The sequence below is a fragment of the Vulpes lagopus genome, chromosome 2, assembly GCF_018345385.1.
Source record: "Vulpes lagopus strain Blue_001 chromosome 2, ASM1834538v1, whole genome shotgun sequence".
Classification (NCBI taxonomy): domain Eukaryota; kingdom Metazoa; phylum Chordata; class Mammalia; order Carnivora; family Canidae; genus Vulpes; species Vulpes lagopus.
The window spans coordinates 84,164,071-84,184,843 of record NC_054825.1 but is presented as its reverse complement, the minus strand read 5'-3'; the positions used below and the strand labels follow the sequence as shown (position 1 = coordinate 84,184,843).

Genomic DNA, 20,773 nt, shown 5'->3' with positions numbered 1-20,773 from the left:
TTCAGGCTTGAGCTACAACATTAGTTTTTTTCTGGGTCTGGAGCCTACCAGCCCACCCTATAGATTTTTGACTTTGGACTCCAAAGTCATATGAGCCAATTTTTAAAAAATAAAAACTCTCTCTGTGTGTTACATGTGCACAAACATATACATGTGAATATGCATATATGTATGTCTGTACATGTATATACATATGTATATACACTATTAGTTCTGCTTCTCTGGGGAACCCTGGCTAACATACATGTGTGTATATGTCATCACAGAGATATGAAAATATAGTTACTCGTGGATAGAACTGGAGGGTATTATGCTGAGTGAAGTAAGTCAATTGGAGAAGGACAATCATCATATGGTTTCATTCATTCGGGGAATATAAAAAATAGTGGAGAGGATTAAATGGGAAAGAAGAGAAAATGAGTGGGAAATATCAGAGAGGGAGACAGAACATAAGGGACTCCTAACTCTGGGAAACGAACAAGAGGTAGTGGAAGAGGAGGTGGGCGGAGCGATGGGGTTGACTGGGTGACAGGCACTGAGGGGGACACTTGACGGGATGAGCACTGGGTGTTATACTGTATGTTGGCAAATTGAACTCCAATAAAAGATAAAAAAGAAAATGCAGTTACTTATCAACTTGGTATTTGCGCATGTGCCTTGCTGGTTCTGACAACCTAATGGTCATTCTGCAATGGCTTTAAAACGACACACTAGGCCCTGCACAATAGGGATCCTTTTATCCAGGCCCTACCACTGTGTAGAGAAGGATAATTTAAAAGAAAATAAAGTAGGAGTGTTTTGTAATAAATTTTCATTCAGGTTTTCAGGCAATATGAAAAGTATGGAAGGCCTTTAGTATTGCAAGAGAGGAAATCCTCTGTGAGATGGCCATGTTATCCTGTGTGTCCTCAGGCTGGATGAGAGGTTCTGAAGTTCTTTTTTTATTTTTTTTTCTCATTAAACTTTTGTTTTAATGGGTCTCAAAATTCTGTGACAGATTTTTGGTCAAGTTGTTTCCATTAAAAAGTACTGATTTTAAAAACTAATAACTTAAAACTGCCACATACGCACAAAAAAAAAAAAACAAAAACAAATGGTCCACAAAACATTCTCCTTTCCTTCTGAAGGTTTTACGATGCATTGTTATCATTAACCAGTCTTTTACTATTAAACTTAAATGGGCAATTGACACAAACAGTTCTGAGACTGTTCTTCCACCACTGATTAAGACTGGGGTGGCAGGTATTGGGGATAATATTCATTTAGCCTTCTGAGCTTTCTGGGCAGACTTGGTGACTTTGCCAGCTCCAGCTGCCTTCTTGTCCACTGCTTTGATGACACCCACAGCAACCGTCTGTCTCATGTCACGAAGAGCAAAACGACCCAGAGGAGGATAGTCAGAGAAGCTCTCAACACACATAGGTTGGCCAGGAACCATATCAACAATGGCAGCATCCCCAGGATTTCAAGAACTTGGGACCATCTTCCAGCTTCTTTCCAGAACGACGATCTATCTTTTCCTTCAGCTCAGCAAACTTGCAAGCAAGGTGAGCCGTGTGACAATCCAGCACAGGTGCGTATCCAGCACTGATTTGGCCTGGATGGTTCAGGATAATCACCTGAGCTGTGAAGCCAGCTGCTTCCATTGGTGGGTCATTTTTGCTGTCACCAGCCACGTTGCCACGACGAACATCTTTGACAGATACGTTCTTGACATTGAAGCCCACATTGCCCCCAGGAAGAGCCTCACTCAAAGCTTCATGGTGCATTTCAACAGACTTTACTTCAGTTGTAACATTGACTGGAGCAAAGGTGACCACCATACCAGGCTTAAGAACACCAGTCTCCACTCGACCCACTGGGACAGTACCAATACCACCAATTTTGTAGACGTCTTGGAGAGGCAGACGCAAGGGCTTATCAGTTGGACGAGTTGGTGGCAGAATGCAATCCAGGGCTTCAAGCAGTGTGGTTCCGCTGGCATTCCCATCTTATCGGGTGACTTTCCATCCCTTGAACCAAGGCATGTTAGCACTTGGCTCCAGCATGTTGTCACCATTCCAACCAGAAATTGGCACAAATGCTACTGTGTCGGGGTTGTAGCCAATTTTCTTAATGTAGGTGCTGACTTCCTTAACGATTTCCTCGTATCTCTTCTGGCTGTAGGGTGGTTCAGTGGAATCCGTTTTGTTAACACCAACAATTAGTTGTTTTACACCCAGTGTGTAAGCCAGAAGGGCATGCTCACGGGTCTGCCCATTCTTGGAGATACCGGCTTCAAATTCACCAACACCAGCAGCAACAATCAGGACAGCACAGTCAGCCTGAGATGTGCCTGTAATCATGTTTTTGATAAAGTGTCTGTGTCCTGGGGCATCAATGATGGTCACATAATACTTGCTGGTCTCTAATTTCCACAGGGAGATATCAATGGTGATACCACGTTCACGTTCAGCTTTCAGTTTATCCAAGACCCAGGCATACTTGAAGGAGCCTTTTCCCATCTCAGCAGCCTCCTTCTCAAATTTCTCGATAGTTCTTTTGTCGATCCCACCACATTTGTAGATCAGATGGCCAGTAGTGGTAGACTTGCCCAAATCTACGTGTCCAATGACGACGATGTTGATGTGAGTCTTCTCCTTTCCCATTTTGGTTTAGGTTTAGCGGTGGTTTTCACGACACCTGTGTTCTGGCGGCAAACCCGTTGCGAAAAAGCAGGTTCTGAAGTTCTTGAGGCAAAGTTGGTTAAATGACAGAAGTCAAAAAGGTTATGACAGCATGCTTTCCTATAGACCAAATTCATATGGAACCATTAATGAAGAGGGATTTCCCTCCCTTTACTCCTATGCATGTAGAAATACAGTGTGACATCTTGCTACTATTACCTAGGGAGGGCACATCTGCTTTTACAGATCCTGCAGAGCAATCAAATTCTGCTGAGAAGAGACCACTGGAGCACCAGGCTGACTCTCTGTCTAAAGTCCATCACTCTGGGAAAGTTAGTTTGCTATTTTCTTAAACTTAAAAAAGGGCAACTCTCCTTAGTCAACTACCATCATCTTGTGAATGTGATCACTCCACTGTAAAATTGAGGAGGTTCATGAAGGGAACAAACCAGAGGGCCTTCAGCTGAAAGCAGAAGTATCATGGAATTTAATGGATTCTCACCTTAAAATTCTATCTTAATAGATAGCAAAGAATTGGGGAGTGAGAGCAATGGAGAACTTAGGGAGCAAGTTTAAAAGGAGAAAAAAAAAGAGGATACGGTTTTCTGACTTGTTGGAAGATTATCTGTGGTCCTTGGGATAAGAGGCTAAATTGGCATTTTTACCAATCTGGGCAGATGAAAGCCTAGATGGCTACCCTCCCAATGGTTTGATTCTCTGAACTTGACAAAGTATCCATTGGATATTGTCTATAAAAAAAGAGTACTTCAGTTTTCTTGGAAAATGGTTATTCAATATGATTGCTTAATGACCTCATTGGACCAAAAGAACAGCCTTGATTTCAAAATCTTCACTGTACATCATTCATAAAATTTAGTTCCTCAGTTTTCTGAAGCAACTGCATAATATGTGATATGTAACAGAATATCTAAACTTCGGTTTGATTTTGGTCTTCATAGTCAGTTGGAAAGAGATTGCTAAGAAAATGTACCCTTGACTATTAGCTGATTGGAGGAAAACAAAATTTGGTTGAAAATCTACTATGTGCCTAGCAATATATAAGGTGCATATTATTAAATTATTTCATTTATTAAGCACTTCCTATGGGCCACACACTCTTCTGAGTACCAGGAATACTACGGAGGATAAAACAAAGATCCGTATCTTACAGAGACTATTTTCTAGTGCAAAGAGACAAACAATGAACCCAAGAAAAATGTCAGATAATAAAACTAATATGCAGATAATTGAAATAGAGTGAGTGACAAAGGATAGCCATCTGGTTAGTTTAGGTTCACTGTGTAAGTGACGTTTACCCTGAGATCTGAATAGCAAGAAGGATCCAGCCATGTGAGCACCAGGAGGAAATCATCCCAGTTGGAGGGCATGGCATAGACAAAGTCCTGAAGGCAGACTCAAGGTTGGCCTCGCAAAAGGAACAGAGCCAAGATGGCACCAGCCTGGAAATCAAAGGGAAGAGTGGAAAGAGGGAACGACACTAGGGCCTGATTAAAGAATGGTAGGCAGGCATTTTGTGATCCTGTGGTCTAATATTCAAGGAACTCAACAATCCAGAGAGGCACTTAAGATGTAAATAAATGAGCCACAAAATGCCTGACTAAAGACTATGACGGGGCAGTGTGGGGTGGGGTAGGGAGGAAGGTGTGGAGAAGGGGAGGATTCCAAAGGATTAGCCACATGAGGTAGTTCTGGGCATCCAGGAAGTTCCTTTTAGATTTATCTTTTCCCAGATATCACAGCACAATATTACAGCAACAGGAGAACTTCCAGCATATTCCTCATTTGAAAAAGTAAGTATTCCAAATGGTTAAACCTGCCCAAAGCTATATTTTAATGGCTTTTAAGTGTAGCTAGGCCTTAGAGAAAGTAGAAATATCTGTCAGCTTGCCTTTGCTTTGGGGAAAGCACTAGGAAATGTAGCCAAATAAATATGGACCATGACCTCCTCGAATGTGGCAATGCTGTGCATCTTGGATAACTGTCACATCCAGGACACATACTGCCTGGCACAAAAGTGCTGCTCCATAGTGTCTGAATGAGTACAAATAACAGGCCCCATGCAATCAGTTGGAGCTTGTTCTTCTTTCCCTGAGGATAAGCTGAGTAACCACAGAAAAGCATCTTCTGTGCTGGCTAGCCTTCTCTGACCTGCTTTAAATGACCTCACCCTCTCAATAGGCCCAAATGTACATTCTGTTGTTACCATCCCACCCCAAACAATTAAAACCTCCTTTGGGTTAACTTTTAGCTGATTCTCTGATCTTTTCAACTTAAACTTTAGCCTTATTTGATATATAAACATTTATTCTGTTATCATGGTATTTAGTTCTTTGATACAACCCTTTCTGGAGCATTGTCCACGGGGAGACCAAAGGAGTGGATGAGTTGAAGAACAAAATGGATTATCTTTTCAGGCCTCTGATGGAATTCCCATCACACACCCCTGTCCTTGGCCTAGCAGATTAGGTGGCCCGTGCAGTTCATCTACTTACAGTACATACCCATTACCTTCCTGAGTTGTAGGAGCCATTTGTGTGATTTGTGTTGCTTGATATGTTCTGTTTGTAGTTGTGATATGTGTAGGGTAGGGGTAAAGCACCTAGACATGTCATATTTTCTATGTGGGGTCCCAAGTTAAGTGAGGCACTTATTAAATTCTCTATTTCAGTTACTTTTGCAATTTATATTAAGTTAGTATCCCCATTATACAGATTATTAAGGTTTAGAGAATACCTTGTCTAGAAGCTCACAGATAATGAGCCTCAGGTGTAGCTGACTGACGTGGACCTGGAGGAGCCCCCTCTTCAGTAACTTGCCGACACTCCAGAGCTTGCTGAGCAAAATGGCAAAAATGTTTATGGAGCTTACATTCAGGGTTGAAATGAAAAGAAAGTTCACTAAACTGCTTTATGTTAAAATGATGCCCCATCAACCTTCCGCCAGCCATCCTACCCCTGGTTTTCCCCTGTTGGTTACTGTTACATTTATCTTATTTTGTTGCTGCAATTTATAGGCAGGGTTTATAGGAAACAATTCTGGAGGGAGGAGTTTCTGTTGCTTCTTGCTAGATAAATTACAGGGCCAGAAATGGGAAGGATTTGGGGAGAGATTTATAGTGAGCAAATTAAAGCTTTCAGGTCTCACTGCAGTTTGGCAAAAGCTGTGTGCCAGAAATCCAGGCTCCTCATTTACTCGTGGCACTCTGCAAATAGAGCAGGGGCGAAAGAGAACCCTTTCTGCTATCTTCATGTAGGTTACGACTTTAATATGTGTGTCTCGGGAAGGATGCGCCTTGTAAGGAAAGTTCAACCCCCGTGCTGCCCGAATGTTAGGCTGCGCTGCGGACTTGCAGGGAAAGTAAGCACAGGTGTGCGATCATCCTGGAAGGGTGAAGGGAGAGGCTCTGCAGGCCACAGCTCTCTGGACTTCCTTGCCTCGATACCTGCCATTTTACCATTACAAATCAATATTTGAGTTGACAGAGGCCTTTTGAAATACAAATGTTTAACATAAGGCTTTCAGTAAGGCCATAGTTGTCTTGTGTTTGGAAAATTGCAGATAATATTGAATTTTGACTTAAAAAGTTTTTCCAATTTACTCTTGTGTTATTTTCCATACTCATCTAGAAAATTCCCTGGAAGTCATTTTTCAGGTCAATCCTGAGAGCCAAATATTAAGCTGTCAAATATGTGCTCTTCCTCGCCCGCATGCTGTATTCTGGTTGATAATTAGTTTTTATTTTTATTTATTGCTCATTGGATCATGCTACATCAGACATTGACAACATCCCAAAGATGGGGATAAGGTGGGGTGCCTGGGTGGCTCCGTCGGTCAAGTGTCTGCCTTCGGCCCTTTGGCTCTTGTCCTGGGATTGAGCCCCGCATGCATCCGTCTCCCTGCTCAGCAGGGATTCTGCTTCTCCCTTTCCCTGCCCCATGCTTGTGCTCTCTCTCTCTCTCACTATCTCTCTCTCTCAAATAAACAAAAATCTTATAAATAAATAAATAAATAAATAAATAAATAAATAAATAAATAAATAAATAGGATAAGATGAGTTTTCAGCCTGTTCTAGACCTGTTGGTTTGTTGCTAGCTAGATTACCATTCCTCCCATGTCAAGAGCTACCACGGGCCGCTTTGCCTGATTGAAATTTAAAAACTTACTACCAAACCATGTCCCTATCCCCCACCAGCGTTCCTGTGCGCCGACTTTCAGAAGAGACAGGTATGGAACACTGAGGTCATTCACTGCCGCTGTGAGACTGCCACTCCCTATGCGGGATTACAGCTATGCTTGCCTAAATGTTCATACCCTTCCAACTACGTGAATTTCCCATTCCAAATTCCAACGTTCCCTTATATTTCTTTGTGTGTAAATTTGTTCATTTTTAATGACTTAGGGCTATTTTTAAAAAAACAAATATCCTTTGAAAGGGTAATAGTTATCAATCACCTTTTGGTTTGAATGAGCTTTCCAAAACACATTGGAATGTGTCACTTTAAAAGCCTTGAGGAAAAAATAATAAACTAAAAAATAAAAGCCTTGGTGGAATAATTTTCCTTGTGTCTTTTAATCCCTTCTCAGTAGGGCTCAGTGTACTTTGTAGGTGACTTCCCACCCGACCCCTCCCTCTGTGAGCTCATGTGCATCACTGTACCTCCTGCAGCTAGCAGTGTCTGAAGCATAATTCTAGAACAATCTGTTAATGGATGAAGGAACTCCAGCCATGCCTAGAGCTGACTGTCCTGTGCAGTCAAATACTTGGCAGTTCTTTAAATACATACATTTTTAAGACATTATTAATTCCATAGGTATTGGGGTTGGAGAAGGGGAGGCAGTGAGAGGGAGAGACAGATTTATGCCACTAGGGTCTTTTTTTTTTTTTTTTTTTTTTTAATTTCACCTGAGTGTGCTGTTTTGCCACTGCAGCAGAAGCAGCCACAGTCCCGTATGTCTTGCTTGTGTGTGAAGTCTGAGTAAGGGACATATTTCCAAATCACTCCAGAGGTGCTACATAGCACCTCAGAGTTTGGTACTCGTGCTTTCTTCTGCCTAGAATGACTTTCCTCTCTTGTCCCTAGCTGACCTTTCCAGGATCAGCCCAAATATCATTTCTTTGTGGGAGACTTTCCCCAACAACTACATGTCTGCTGCTTCTCCCCAGTAGAATATTCCTCTGTCTGTTTACTACGGCAGATTGCTGGGACCTCTGTTTGAACATCATCCTATCGTATCATGATTTATGCATGTGCCCCCCATTCAGAATGACCGCTTCTGTGAACTTCAAATAAAGAGATTATTCATATTTGTATCCCTTGAGTTTAATATTTATACCTAATAAGTGCTAGTTAAATTGGTTTAGCGCCGCCTGCAGCCCATGGTGTGGTCCTGGAGACCCGGGATCCGGTCCTGCGTTGGGCTTCCTACGTGGAGCTTGCTTCTCCCTCTGCCTGTGTCTCTGTCTCTGTCTCTGTCTCTCTCTCTCTCTCTCTCTGAATAAATAAATCTTTAAAAAAAAAAATGCTTCCATGAACAAAGGCAAGGGAGGGTGGAAGAGAGGGAGAAAGAGAGGCATGGAAGGAAGGAGGGAGTAAGGGAAGGAGAATCAGGTCAATACCTCCTGTGGAGATTAGCTGAGAGCAGGGCTTTGAGGCAGCTGGCATTAGTGGGGTGGAGGGTGGAAGGCAACATTTTAGAGTTTGCAGGACCACAGAGCAAACCAATGCTAGGGGGCGGGGATGTGGGGAGAGGTATGGCAATGAATTTCAGGGACAGAGAAGGGTTATAGGAAGGAGATAAATTTGGTTTCAAAAGCAAGTTTTGCCTATCACCTGCAACTCAGAAGAAAAATAACAATAATTGCTTAATCCTCAATAGCTGAAAAGTGTGTTGGAGAAAACAACCTAAGGCCTCCACACTAGACAGCCATGTGTATATTATTTAACAAAACTCTATTCCAGGGTTCGTTCTTATTCAAAACCACTGTCTTGGAAAAGAAATAAGCCCTGCATAAATAAAGTGTGTAGTTTTGTGCATTTTAATAGCATTGAACACCGTTATTCGAAGTAATGTGTTCTTCTCTTAGTTATCTATTCAAGCACATTCTTTCCCTCTTTACGCATGTTACTTTTGATAGTTAAGGAGTCCGGAACGTAATAATCACTATAGGATCTGTGATCTACAGACAGTTATTTAACCACCATTGCCGTTACTTATCTATAACAGCTCTCATGAATAAACTCATCTGCTGTCATCATTTTTTGTTGATGAATACTGTAAAAAGGGGGGGGGCATGCACTCAATGACAACCTTTAACGAAAACTGATCCATGCAGTTGCTCTCTAGAGTAATAATTATGTTTTTTGGTGTTTCTATGTACTTTTTTTGGTGATGCTTCAGAAAAAGGATTCTATAAGCATCAACGAATGAATCAATAAGCATGGGAACCTGAACTGTGCACATAATTGCTCTAGAATTTTTGGCACTTTGGCAATACAGAACAAGTAAATTGCCGTTATCAATGGAAGATATTGTATCTAGGGAAAGAAGGTACACGCAGCTGACACACTTAAGTAGTCAAAGAGCTAAGTCCTTATAAAAATATTTTTAGAGGTGCCTGGGTGGCTCAGTCAACTAGTGATGCGTCTGCCTCTTGGTTTCTGCTCAGGTCATGATCTCAGGGTCATGGGATTGAGCCCAGCTTTGGGCTCCGTGCTCAGCAGGGAGTTGGCCTGAGGATTCTCTCTTCCTCTCTCTCTCTCTGCACCCGTCTCCCTGCTCTCTCTCTCTCTCCCTCTCTCTCTAAAATAAATAAATACTTCTTTTAAAAATATTTTTCAAAGCATCTCCTTTAATATGCTGAGAAATACCAGGAATTTATTTACTGGGCCTTGTATTAAATGAAAAAAAAGGTCATATCTTAATAAAGCTTTCAAGTTTCCATATTTACAGTCCACCATTAAGGAAAATTAGAGTAGAAGAACTAAATGATTTTCTGAAGCATTAAAATACACATACATTGGAAAATGATCTGTTTCAGTGCAAACTTTACATCTTGGTGAATCACTGCCATTTGAGTGTTTTGCAGTTTCCCCACTCTGAGGCATAAATGAGATTACTGGCTTGGGGAAGTGGGGAAGTAATTACCCTATCTCCTATCAAGCGGTCTATATTTTCTGTGACTGCACAAGGTGCTGTAGAGAAATTACCTGGAACTGATTAAACCTCAGGAGAAGTAGGGGCAATTGTGCGGTCCAGAGTGCTTCTGCCAGAGAACACGATCGCCCTCTGGGCTGCATTTACAAGCAGAATTTGGTGACGCAACTCTGGCCACTTTGCTACTTGGGAGTAAGAGGAAAGAGGCCGGCCGGATTCCTCCCGGTAGGAAGACTCTCTGGACCAAAGAAGCAGGCTGGCGACGGGAAGGAAGAACAGATCAAGCGTTTGAATAGTGGCCACAGGGTAACCCAAAGCCTGCGCAGAGTGAACTGGAGCGCGTCACACACCATCCCCCCCACTCCCGCGGGCCCGTCTCCCCCCCACCCACCCACCCACCCCATCCACCCGCCACTGCTGTGTGTCACCTTCCTGTTCGGAAGTCTTAGTAGGTTGCTGGGACAGAACTGGGGGCGCCTGCTCCACCCTTCAGGTATCCGGTTGGAAGAAAAGCCAGTCTCAACAACTTGATTCTCCACGTTAAATGATAAGTTTAACAGACCGTCCGTCTCCAATTGCTGAACATTAGGGTAGGGGGAGGAAGAAGAACATCAGACGTTCCTTTTCTGTTCCAACCACAAATCATACGGTTGTGCCTCTTCTCTATCCCACTTAGAGCCCTCTAACTTGAATTCCACGTTCCTCCTGGAATGCATGTGGCAGAGCTTCTTTGAAAAAATGAACACTGTGCATGTGTTTTGAATTTTTTCTGGACTGGTTTGTGATGATAATCAGTCAAGTTACATTTCGTGTGTGTCTTGCTGGGGGTGTAATAAACTCAGGACGCTGATGACTGTAATTTTCTGAGTGATGTTGCAATGGAGAGAATAAATGGCCCAGTGTTGAACTTTGCAGCTTGCTCCCTTCCTGTATGTAAATTGCCTTTATATAAAGTGGGGTGCATAACAGAGCAGGACAGTTGCCTCTGACTCTGCTCCCTGACATCTCAGCTTCCAGCCTTATCAGGCACATTAGCAGAGAGGCTATTCCGGCCATAACTGAGCTCTACCTCCTGCCTCCAGAAAGTAATCCCCAACCTTCATGTCTTGGGCAACCTGAAGAATGAAAGAGGAAGCTATAAAATCCCCTTTGAAAGGTTTGTGTACTTTTATTACTATAATTTGGAGAGGATGGCTAAAACGAAGATGCTTTAGAGGACCTGAGGCTCCTTGGCCTGGAGAAGGCACAGGAGGTGGGGATGCAGGGGAGGGTGTCTGATGAAGGTTTCTCAGTTTCATATTTTAAGAACAAACAAGTGGAAATCTCGGTGCAGGTTGGTGTTTCTGGGCGGCCTTTGCCAAATTTGGTGTCTTACAAGGGGGCAGAATGGTGGGAGAGCAGGGCCCGGCTGGGCTAGAATGGAATGGAACATAGGGTACGGGGGGCATTGGCAGTGCCATGGAAGAGGAAACAGTAATGGGCCAGTTACTGTGATTTGGAGTATTCTAGACCTTGCTTGAGTTTGGAACGTCAATTTCAGGCCTTGAAAAGTGCTTTTTTTTTTTTTTTTTTTGAGAGTGGAAGCTGAGCAAAATTTTCCAGCCCCTCTCGGGGAGAGGATGTGTGTGTGCTCCCCTCTCCGAGTTTGGGGCTGTTGCAACTGAGCAAACCAAGAAGCAGCTGAGGTTACAGATCCTATTAGGGCAAACGAGGGGTTTGTGCCTGCAAAACACGTCCCTGCCCGGGACGAAAGGAAAGCCGCGTCGCATGCCCTTCTCGGTTTGACAGCCGGTGTTTCGGAGTGTGTCGGGCCCAGTGTGCAACTCAGAAGCGGCAGGGCCGCAGCCAGTAGAGGGGTCACGGCAGGGCAGGCTCCGCTGGCAGCGCCCGCAAGCGCCCGGCGCTTGGCCCCGCGAACCCTGGTGCCCCGCGGCCAGGCGGCTCCCTCTGCGGCCCCGGCGCCTGCTCCGCTCGGGCTGGCCCCCCCGGCGGGGTCCGGGCCGCGCTGCCCTCGGTCCTCGGCGCGCTGGGGCGCAGGCTCGGCCGCTCCTTCCCGAGGCCTCGGGTCCCAGTTGAGCAGGGCCGGGAGCGCCCGGAGTTGACCGGAGGAGGGGCGGGGCGGGGCGGGCGAGGACACGGCGGGGCTCGGAGACCTGGCGGGGTTCTCAGGTGAGGGCGCGGGGGGCCCGGGTCACGCCAGGTCGGCGCCGGGGTGGGGGGAGCCAGCGCTCCCGGACCGCGACTTCCTCACGTGTCCCCGGCGTGGCGGAGATTAAAGGTGCCCGAGGGGGAGACGACGCGCGGGGCGGCCGGTGCCCCGGGGCGGGGCGGGGCGGGGCGGGGCGGGGCGGCGGGTGCGGACCGTCCTCCGCCCCGCGGCGCGGACGCGAGCCCCCCCCGCCCCCTCCCGCCCCCTCCCGCCCCCTCCCCGCGCACTCCCGCCCCCTCCCCCTCCCCTCCCCTCCCCTCCCCTCCCCTCCCCCCTCCTCTTTCCTTCCTCCCTCCGCTCCAAGTCCTGGGGTTCCGCGGCCTCCCGGCCGGGGCCGCAAGCACAAAAAAGGCGTTTTCGGAAGCGGCTCGGCCGGCACAGGGGCCGCTCCTTGGTGTTGGGTCTCGGGGCAGGAAATCTCGCCGGGCCTGAGTCACGGCGGCTCCTGCAAGGAAACGTCAGTGTCGCCCGGCCGCGGCCCGGGGAGATGCAGGGCGCGCTGGCCCCGGCCCGGCTCGAGTCCCTGCTCCGGCCCCGCCGCAAGAAGAGGGCGGAGGCGCAGGAGCGCAGCGCGTCGGTCCCACTGGCCGGCCTGGGTGAGCGCCGCGGCCGCCGCCGGCTCGGGACGCGGGGGGGCGGGGGGAGGCCCGCAGTGGGTGCGGGGTGCGGGCTGCCGGGTGCGGGGTGCGAGGTGCGGGCTGCCGGGTGCGGGGTGCGGGCTGCCGGGTGCCGGGTGCGAGGGTGCGGGCTGCCGGGTGCGGGGTGCGGGCTGCCGGGTGCGGGGTGCGAGGTGCGGGGTGCGGGCTGCCGGGTGCGGGGTGCGGGCTGCCGGGTGCGGGGTGCGGGGTGCGGGCTGCCGGGTGCGGGGTGCGGGGTGCGGGGTGCGGGCTGCCGGGTGCGGGGTGCGAGGTGCGGGGTGCGGGCTGCCGGGTGCGGGGTGCGGGCTGCCGGGTGCGGGGTGCGGGGTGCGGGCTGCCGGGTGCGGGGTGCGGGGTGCGGGCTGCCGGGTGCGGGGTGCGGGCTGCGGGTGCGGGGTGCGGGGTGCGGGCTGCCGGGTGCGGGGTGCGGGCTGCCGGGTGCGGGCTGCCGGGTGCCCGGTGCCGGGTGCGAGGTGCGGGCTGCCGGGTGCGGGGTGCGGGGTGCGGGGTGCGGGCTGCCGGGTGCGGGGTGCGGGCTGCCGGGTGCGGGGTGCGGGCTGTTGGGTGCGGGGTGCGAGGTGCGGGCTGCCGGGTGCCGGGTGCCGGGTGCGAGGTGCGGGCTGCCGGGTGCGGGGTGCGGGCTGCCGGGTGCGGGGTGCGGGGTGCGGGCTGCCGGGTGCGGGGTGCGGGGTGCGGGGTGTGGGCTGTTGGGTGCCGGGTGCGGGCTGCCGGGTGCGGGGTGCGGGCTGCCGGGTGCGGGGTGCGGGCTGCCGGGTGCGGGGTGCGGGCTGTTGGGTGCGGGGTGCGAGGTGCGGGGTGCCGGGTGCCGGGTGCGAGGTGCGGGCTGCCGGGTGCGGGGTGCGGGCTGCCGGGTGCGGGGTGCGGGGTGCGGGCTGCCGGGTGCCGGGTGCGGGCTGCCGGGTGCGGGGTGCCGGGTGCCGGGTGCCGGGTGCCGGGGCCGGGCGGAAAGCGCCCCAGTGCCGCGGCTCTGATTTCCTCAATCGGGCGGAATGATTGAGGAAGGTGGAAAATTACCGCGGACTGTACCGCCCCGCCCCGCCCGCCCGGGAGCGCAGAGACGCAGGTCACGATCCCGCGCGGGGCCTCCCCGGCAGTCCCGAGCCCCCCGCCCCCGCCTCGGGCTCGCCCCGGGGCCAGGGCCGGGGCCCAACCGCCCGCCGCCGCCCTCCGCGGTGCAGCCGGGCGGGGCGGGGCGGGGCGGGGCGGGGCGGGGCGGGGCGAGGGGCGGGGCGGGGCGGGGCGGGGCGGGGCCGCGTCCCGGGCGGGCTCATAAGGCGGGCGGCGGGCGGCGGGCGGTCAGTGTCGGCCGAGCCGGTCCCGTGGCCGAGCCCTCGCTGCGCGCTCCCCGCGGGGATGACGGTGAAGGCCGAGGCTGCCCGGGGCGCCCTGACCTACTCCGGGATGAGGGGGCTGGCGGCGATCCTCATCGGTGAGTGCCGGGGCGCACCGAGCTCCAGGCTCTGCGGGGTGCACACCTTGTTCCTGACGTCACGCGGCCCTCCAGACGCTCATTTCTCCTTTATTTCACAGCTTTCATGAAACAGAGGAGGATGGGCCTGAACGACTTTATTCAGAAGATCGCCAATAACTCCTATGCATGCAAACAGTAAGTTTTGGGGGGAGGATTGGGAGAAATAAACAGAAGTCGCAGAGCTTGTTTGCCAGAAGTGAAGACACATTCTCTCCGGGGCCGCTGATGAGAAAGCCGGAGGCTTCCCGGAGGGTGGGAGCCCTTTTTTAAGTCCCAATTGGAAACCTCTTAAACATAAAAGCTAATTTGCTGATTGGACCTGTCCTAGAGCTGTAAGATAAAAGTTTCATGTTTGCCTAATTCGCCCCTGTTTTCATGAAGGACAGCCCTCATCCCTGTATTTAACTGGATTTATTCTTTTCTTTGGCTAATATTTTCTTTAACTCAGTAATGTCTTTGGGTGTTTTGTACGGGGGGGAGGGGTAGTTGAGCCAGAAACTTCCTACCGGTGCTGGTGTGCCCCCTGGTGACGAGTTCTGGAGATTCTAAGTTCTTTCTTTCTCTGCAGCCCTGAAGTTCAGTCCATTTTGAAAATCTCCCAACCTCAGGAGCCCGAGCTTATGAATGCCAACCCTTCCCCCCCGGTAAGTATTCTCCCTCTGTGATGCTTCTGTAGAGGAATCTCGTAAATGAGTCAGTATTCCTACGTTGATGGATTACAATAGCATTTCTACAAATTAGTGTCAAGGCAGGAATGCCTAGTTAATGTGGCATAACAAGTGACATAAGCACTTACTTAACTATTGAGTCAGTGAGGTATTTTAAAAGGCCTGTTGCCTAAAAGTTTTATCCAGACACACAACACGGTTGTGTACGATTTCCATGCGCCCATATGAAATAGAAATGTGTTCGGATGAAAAATAGTCTTGGTTGGGATTCTGTGCTGTGTGCTGACTTGCCTCAGCCATTTGCAAATGTAGCATATTTTTACATGGTCTGTCCTTTATTGTTGTCTTCCTTTGAAGCAAGGATATTAAAAGAAAATACCTTCTTTTCCAGCCAAGTCCTTCTCAGCAAATCAACTTGGGACCATCATCCAATCCTCATGCTAAACCATCTGACTTTCACTTCTTGAAAGTGATTGGGAAAGGCAGTTTTGGGAAGGTAATTTCAGACTTAAAGGCCTCATTATTTATAGTCTCTCATGTGTTCATTTTATATTCTCCCTGTAGATAGCAAAATGATTTTTTTTTAATTGAAATTACAGGTTCTTCTAGCAAGACACAAGGCAGAGGAGGCATTCTATGCAGTCAAAGTTTTACAGAAGAAAGCGATCCTGAAAAAGAAGGAGGTACGAAGTGTGCTTGATGGATTGCAGCTGGGGATAGACATTCATTGCGTGGTTTTACCTTGGAATTTTGGTACCAAGTTGAAATTTGCCACTAAATCTTAATTGTCCTTTTTCTAGGAAAAGCATATTATGTCGGAACGGAATGTTCTACTGAAGAATGTGAAACACCCTTTCCTGGTGGGCCTTCACTTCTCTTTCCAGACCGCTGACAAATTGTACTTTGTCCTCGACTACATCAACGGTGGAGAGGTGAGCAGTGGGAATATGAACTGACCTTTGGGTGTCTGCATATGGAATTTTTGGTTTAGTTTGAGAGGAAAGTTTTTAAATGGTGTTTGGGGGGCAGGGGGGAGTTACCAGAATTAGCCTTTCCTTTAACCTGAAGTTTTCAAATAGTTAATAGACTATTTAAGGCCACTTCCTGCAATTGTCCTCTTTAGCTATATATGTCAAGACTAATTAAATGCATTGTTATCAGGCCCTGGCAACCCAGACTAACTTTGTCCCGTCTCCTGCAGTTGTTCTACCATCTCCAGAGGGAGCGTTGCTTCCTGGAACCACGGGCTCGTTTCTATGCTGCTGAAATAGCCAGTGCCTTGGGTTACCTGCACTCTCTGAACATCGTTTATAGGTGAGCCGCCGGAGAGCACTCAAGGTTACCTTCCCAGGTGTGAAGGAGACGGAGCCCCGCCTCTGACAGAGCCTTAAAATCATTTGTATTTGGTACAGCTTGGTCACCTATAGCTGGACCCCCCAGCATGTGAACTGTCTTGACCCCATGCCTCCAGGGAACTAGCCAGCTAGGATTGTGCCAAAGCCAGAATAGATTAGCAGAACAAGGACTCCCTTTTTATTCACTGTACAGCTGCAGTGAATTGAAAATGCTTCTAATACCCCAAGCTATTATTTTCACAGAGGCTTTCTTATGAAGTGAAATTCACCTACACAACTTTTTTTTTTTTTTTTTTTTTTTTCTGCAGAGACTTAAAACCAGAGAATATTTTGCTGGATTCACAGGGACACATTGTCCTTACTGACTTTGGCCTCTGCAAGGAGAACATCGAACACAATGGCACAACGTCCACCTTCTGCGGCACGCCCGAGGTAGGAGCATTCTGCATTTGCTGCCTGGTCTGCCCCTTCCCGGGAGAGCCAAGCACAATTCTACTGAAATTACCAAAAGGGTAAATTGTTCTCGGAGATTTTTTCAGTCCAATTCAGAGCGAGGAAAATATATTTGCTGTTTGATGCAGCATGAGAAATCCTGAGGCCTCATGTGGCTTTAATTAGGACCAGCTGTTTGCAAAAGCCATGTCATAAAAGGTTGTAAATTCTCAAGTAAGCTATGTGCTGGGTGCCCAGCAGCTTCCTAAATATCAGAACGATACCTGGCCAGTCAGCCTCCCCAAGTCCAGCAATTTTTATCAGCAAGTAATGTAAAGAAACCCGTCCTGCAGGTGACCCCGGGGTCTCAACGCTTTCAAAATGCACTCCTGGTGTGGTGCACTCCTGGGATTGCCTGGTTTCACAGTCTTCTAAACGCTCTGTTTTCCTGCTTTGTGTTTCAGTATCTCGCACCTGAGGTGCTTCATAAGCAGCCTTATGACAGGACCGTGGACTGGTGGTGCCTGGGGGCCGTCTTATATGAGATGCTCTATGGCCTGGTGAGTAGCACATGGAGAGTCATGGAATCTTACGCCCAATTTAATAATGCTCCCTAGAATGTCATTGTCTTAAAATCCGGACTTACTGGTCATTGTGTCTTGCGCTCTATAAATAAGCTGATCAAATGCTGGTAAGAGAGGGCCAGTGGTTATTTTGTAAGTGTTCTAGAGAAAGCTGTTAGTGAATTTTTCTTTCTTGTAAATTCACATTTTACTAGATAGGACCCCCTGCACCTGTGTGAGGAAAAAATGTGGCTTATTAGGATCCATTCCTGATAGGAGTTGTGAGATAGACACTTAAAAAATCTGGGGCAAAGAAAGCCTGTTAAGGAAAAGACTTTGTCACAGCTAGCTTAACGTGGTGCAAGACTTTGTTGGTAATGCGTGCTATAGGAACTTAAGGCTAACCAGCAATGTCCCTCCTCCTTTCAGCCTCCTTTTTACAGCCGCAATACAGCTGAGATGTATGATAACATTCTGAACAAGCCGCTCCAGCTGAAGCCAAATATCACCAATTCCGCCAGACACCTCCTGGAGGGCCTCCTGCAGAAAGACCGGACAAAGAGGCTGGGCGCCAAGGATGACTTTGTGAGTGACTTCCCCTCCTGTCCTGGGCTTCCGGGAAATGTGCTAGACCCCACTGCCCTCCCTGAATCTCTTGTGTCTGAAGCAATCTCCTGTTTCTCCTCAACAGATGGAGATTAAGAATCATGTCTTCTTCTCCCTAATTAACTGGGATGATCTCATTAATAAGAAGATTACTCCCCCTTTCAACCCAAATGTGGTGAGTATCTCTTTCTTCTGAGTATAGGAAGGTGCGAAGGGCACTCCCCTAGGTCAGAGCTGGGGCTGGCGGTGTCGGGGGGGGGGGGGTGTTGGGGACCCTCAGGGACTGAATTGGCACAACTTTTATTCACAAACCGTTATTTTATCTAGATGAAAAGTCAAATTTTTGTCCCAACGAGACTAACATGACTTTTCTACACGTTTCTCAATTAAAAGTACTGAAAGAGAGAAAGTGAACACTATCCTCGTTATTTAAACTTGCTGTGGCCTGTGGGTTCCATGCTTGAAGTGGATGGTCCAAGGGGGGTTTCCCTGGCATCCCCTCGAAACCTGAGCTCCAGCTTTGAAAGCCCAAGAGAGGATTTCCCCGTCCTGTCTGCCGCCTGAATTCTTAACACTAAGTGGTCTGGTTTTGTTTTGTTTCCTTCCCCAATAGAGTGGACCTAGTGACCTGCGGCACTTTGACCCTGAGTTTACTGAAGAGCCAGTCCCCAACTCCATTGGCAGGTCCCCCGACAGCATCCTCCTCACAGCCAGCGTCAAGGAAGCGGCCGAGGCCTTCCTAGGCTTTTCCTATGCACCTCCTATGGACTCTTTCCTCTGAATAGTCCGAGGGTTGGTCTTGAAGGATTTTATGTGTGTTTTTAAGTGTTTTAGTTAGCCTTTTGGCGGAGCTGCCAGCTGACAGGACATAAAGAGAATTTGCACATCTCTGGAAGCTTGCACATCTTGGCAATCTTATTGCACACTGTTTGCTGGAAGCTTTTCGAAGAGCACATCCTCCTCTCAGTGAGCTCATGAGGTTTTCATTTCTATTCTTCCTTCCAACATGGTGCTATCTCTGAAATGAGCATTTGAGTGCCGCCATAGACAGATGCAGTAGTCGTAGTAGGATGACGCAGTTCTGAGAAGGATTTTTCTGAAGGTCTGTCTGGGCCGTGATAACGAATCTTATGAAATGTGCCTTTTCTGATGAGATCGTGTTAGCTCCAAAGCTTTTCCTATTGCAGAGCGTTTCAGTTCTTTATTTTTCCTTGTGGATTTACTGTGTGAACAGTAGTATGAGTGTGGTATGCTTGATCACAGATGGATTTAGTTATAAGCATCAATGTGACACTTGCAGGACACTACAATGTGGGACATTGTTTGTTTCTTCCATATTTGGAAGATAAATTTATGTGTAGACCGTTTTTTTTGTAAGATACAGTTAATAACTAAAATTTATTGAAAATGGTCTTGCAATGACTTGTATCCAGATGCTTAAAGAAAGCATTGCTGCTACAAATATTTCTATTTTTAGAAAGGGTTTTTATGGACCAATGCCCCAGTTGTCGGTCAAAGCCTGGTATTTTCATTGTTTAAAATGTCACCTGTAAAATGGGCATTATTTATGTTTGTTTTTTTTTTTTTTTTTTTGCATTCCTGATAAGTGTATGTATTGTATAAAGAAAGTCTGTACATTGGGTTATAACACTAGTATATTTAAACTTACAGGCTTATTTGTAATGTAAACCAACATTTTAATGTACTGTAATTAACATGGTTATAATATGTACAATTCTTCCCGCCCCTTCCACCCCACCACACAACTTTTCTTGTGTGTGATAAACCAACTTTGGTTTGCAATAAAACCTTGAAAAATATTTACATAAATTGTGTCATGTGTGTAATTTTGTATATCTCGGTTGGGGTGGGGAAAGGTAATGATGGGTCCATTTAAAAATTTAAAACCTGGGAAATCCTGCTGTAATTTGCAGGTCAGTGATTTGCCTCCAATAGTAGCAGTTTCAGAATTCGGGGGGGGAGGGTATAGAGTGGTCTTAAAGCCACTTTATATTAGAGGTCTTAGTATTTTATGTCAGTCATTCACAAATCCACCCAAAGAATCCCTTTTCAATGTACAAATAAATCCATTTCACAAGGATGGCCATGGAGCAGTGTTCCTTCTATTTATTGCCTACCCTCTGAAGTTGGCTGTGTGTCCTGACATTTGGCTTGCCTAAAGTAACAGGTAATTCCTTCAACAACTAATTTGAGTGCCTACTCTGGGCTGAGCTCTGCCCTGAATGCTGGGGATATAGCAGTGGGCAAAGCTGACACATCTCTGTCCTTATCTCTGCCCTTAAAGAGCCTAATGGAAAAGGGAGACTTTTTCCATAAATGTTGAAATGGAAGTCAAGACAATTGCCTGTGAGTAGAATGCCACTAAAGAGGGTGGAGGTGTTTGTCGTAAATGAGTAGGTTCCTGAGAAGCTGAGCTGGCAGGACTTGTGTCTGAGGGTACCCAGAGCTGAATGGAAGCTGGTGCCAGCTCACAGAAGGACCCCCGAGGAGCCAGTCCCCGGCTTAGACTAGAAGAAGCCTCTTGAGCTGGCATGCACCCAGCCCTGGCTAGCCCTGACCACCCTGGGTCTGGTGCACAGAGTCCACTGGAATATCTAACGTAGAAGGGAGGATATTAGGATATTAAGAGATCATCATTTTGAAACCAAATTGTACTTTGCTAGGCCTTTCACACAAATTCCCGGCAAATAGGGAGTCCTCCAACAGCTGATGGGCTGCTGCCTTAATTCTAAGCCCACTGCACTCTCCACAGCCTCTCCATTTTCACAGGGATTTCCCCAGGAAAGCTGTGATCTTTTTCCCTTTTATCATGGTTCTTACATCTCACTCTGCACATTCACTCCCTCACCTCCACCACCACCACAGCCCCCTTCCTCCCAAGACTTCGAAGGGCTGAACAGGTATTTGGAGATGACTTCATTCTTTCCTTGTCATCCACTGAAGGAAG

The 20,773-nt window shown here is 47.9% G+C and overlaps 1 protein-coding gene and 1 pseudogene across 5 annotated transcripts in view; one reads left to right on the top strand and one right to left on the bottom strand.

The window, feature by feature from the left end:
* The window catches only part of SGK1 (serum/glucocorticoid regulated kinase 1), a 115,210-nt gene extending 95,585 nt beyond the window's left edge, over nt 1-19,625 (top strand). For 2 of the 5 annotated variants that reach the window (XM_041744575.1, XM_041744576.1), the window contains 11 exons: nt 14,241-14,316; nt 14,750-14,825; nt 15,241-15,345; nt 15,449-15,532; nt 15,650-15,781; nt 16,051-16,163; nt 16,513-16,636; nt 17,101-17,196; nt 17,629-17,784; nt 17,891-17,980; nt 18,419-19,625. In XM_041744575.1, the coding sequence (XP_041600509.1) occupies nt 14,241-14,316; nt 14,750-14,825; nt 15,241-15,345; nt 15,449-15,532; nt 15,650-15,781; nt 16,051-16,163; nt 16,513-16,636; nt 17,101-17,196; nt 17,629-17,784; nt 17,891-17,980; nt 18,419-18,586 (1,220 nt within the window). In that variant the 3' untranslated portion in view covers nt 18,587-19,625. Of the gene's footprint in view, nt 1-10,831; nt 10,999-12,357; nt 12,648-13,979; nt 14,140-14,240; nt 14,317-14,749; nt 14,826-15,240; nt 15,346-15,448; nt 15,533-15,649; nt 15,782-16,050; nt 16,164-16,512; nt 16,637-17,100; nt 17,197-17,628; nt 17,785-17,890; nt 17,981-18,418 lie in introns of those variants that run through there. The other 3 variants (XM_041744579.1, XM_041744580.1, XM_041744578.1) reach the window with 3 other exon arrangements.
* On the bottom strand, nt 1,259-3,251 carry LOC121484831 (annotated as a pseudogene).
* Nucleotides 19,626-20,773: the final 1,148 nt, after the last annotated feature.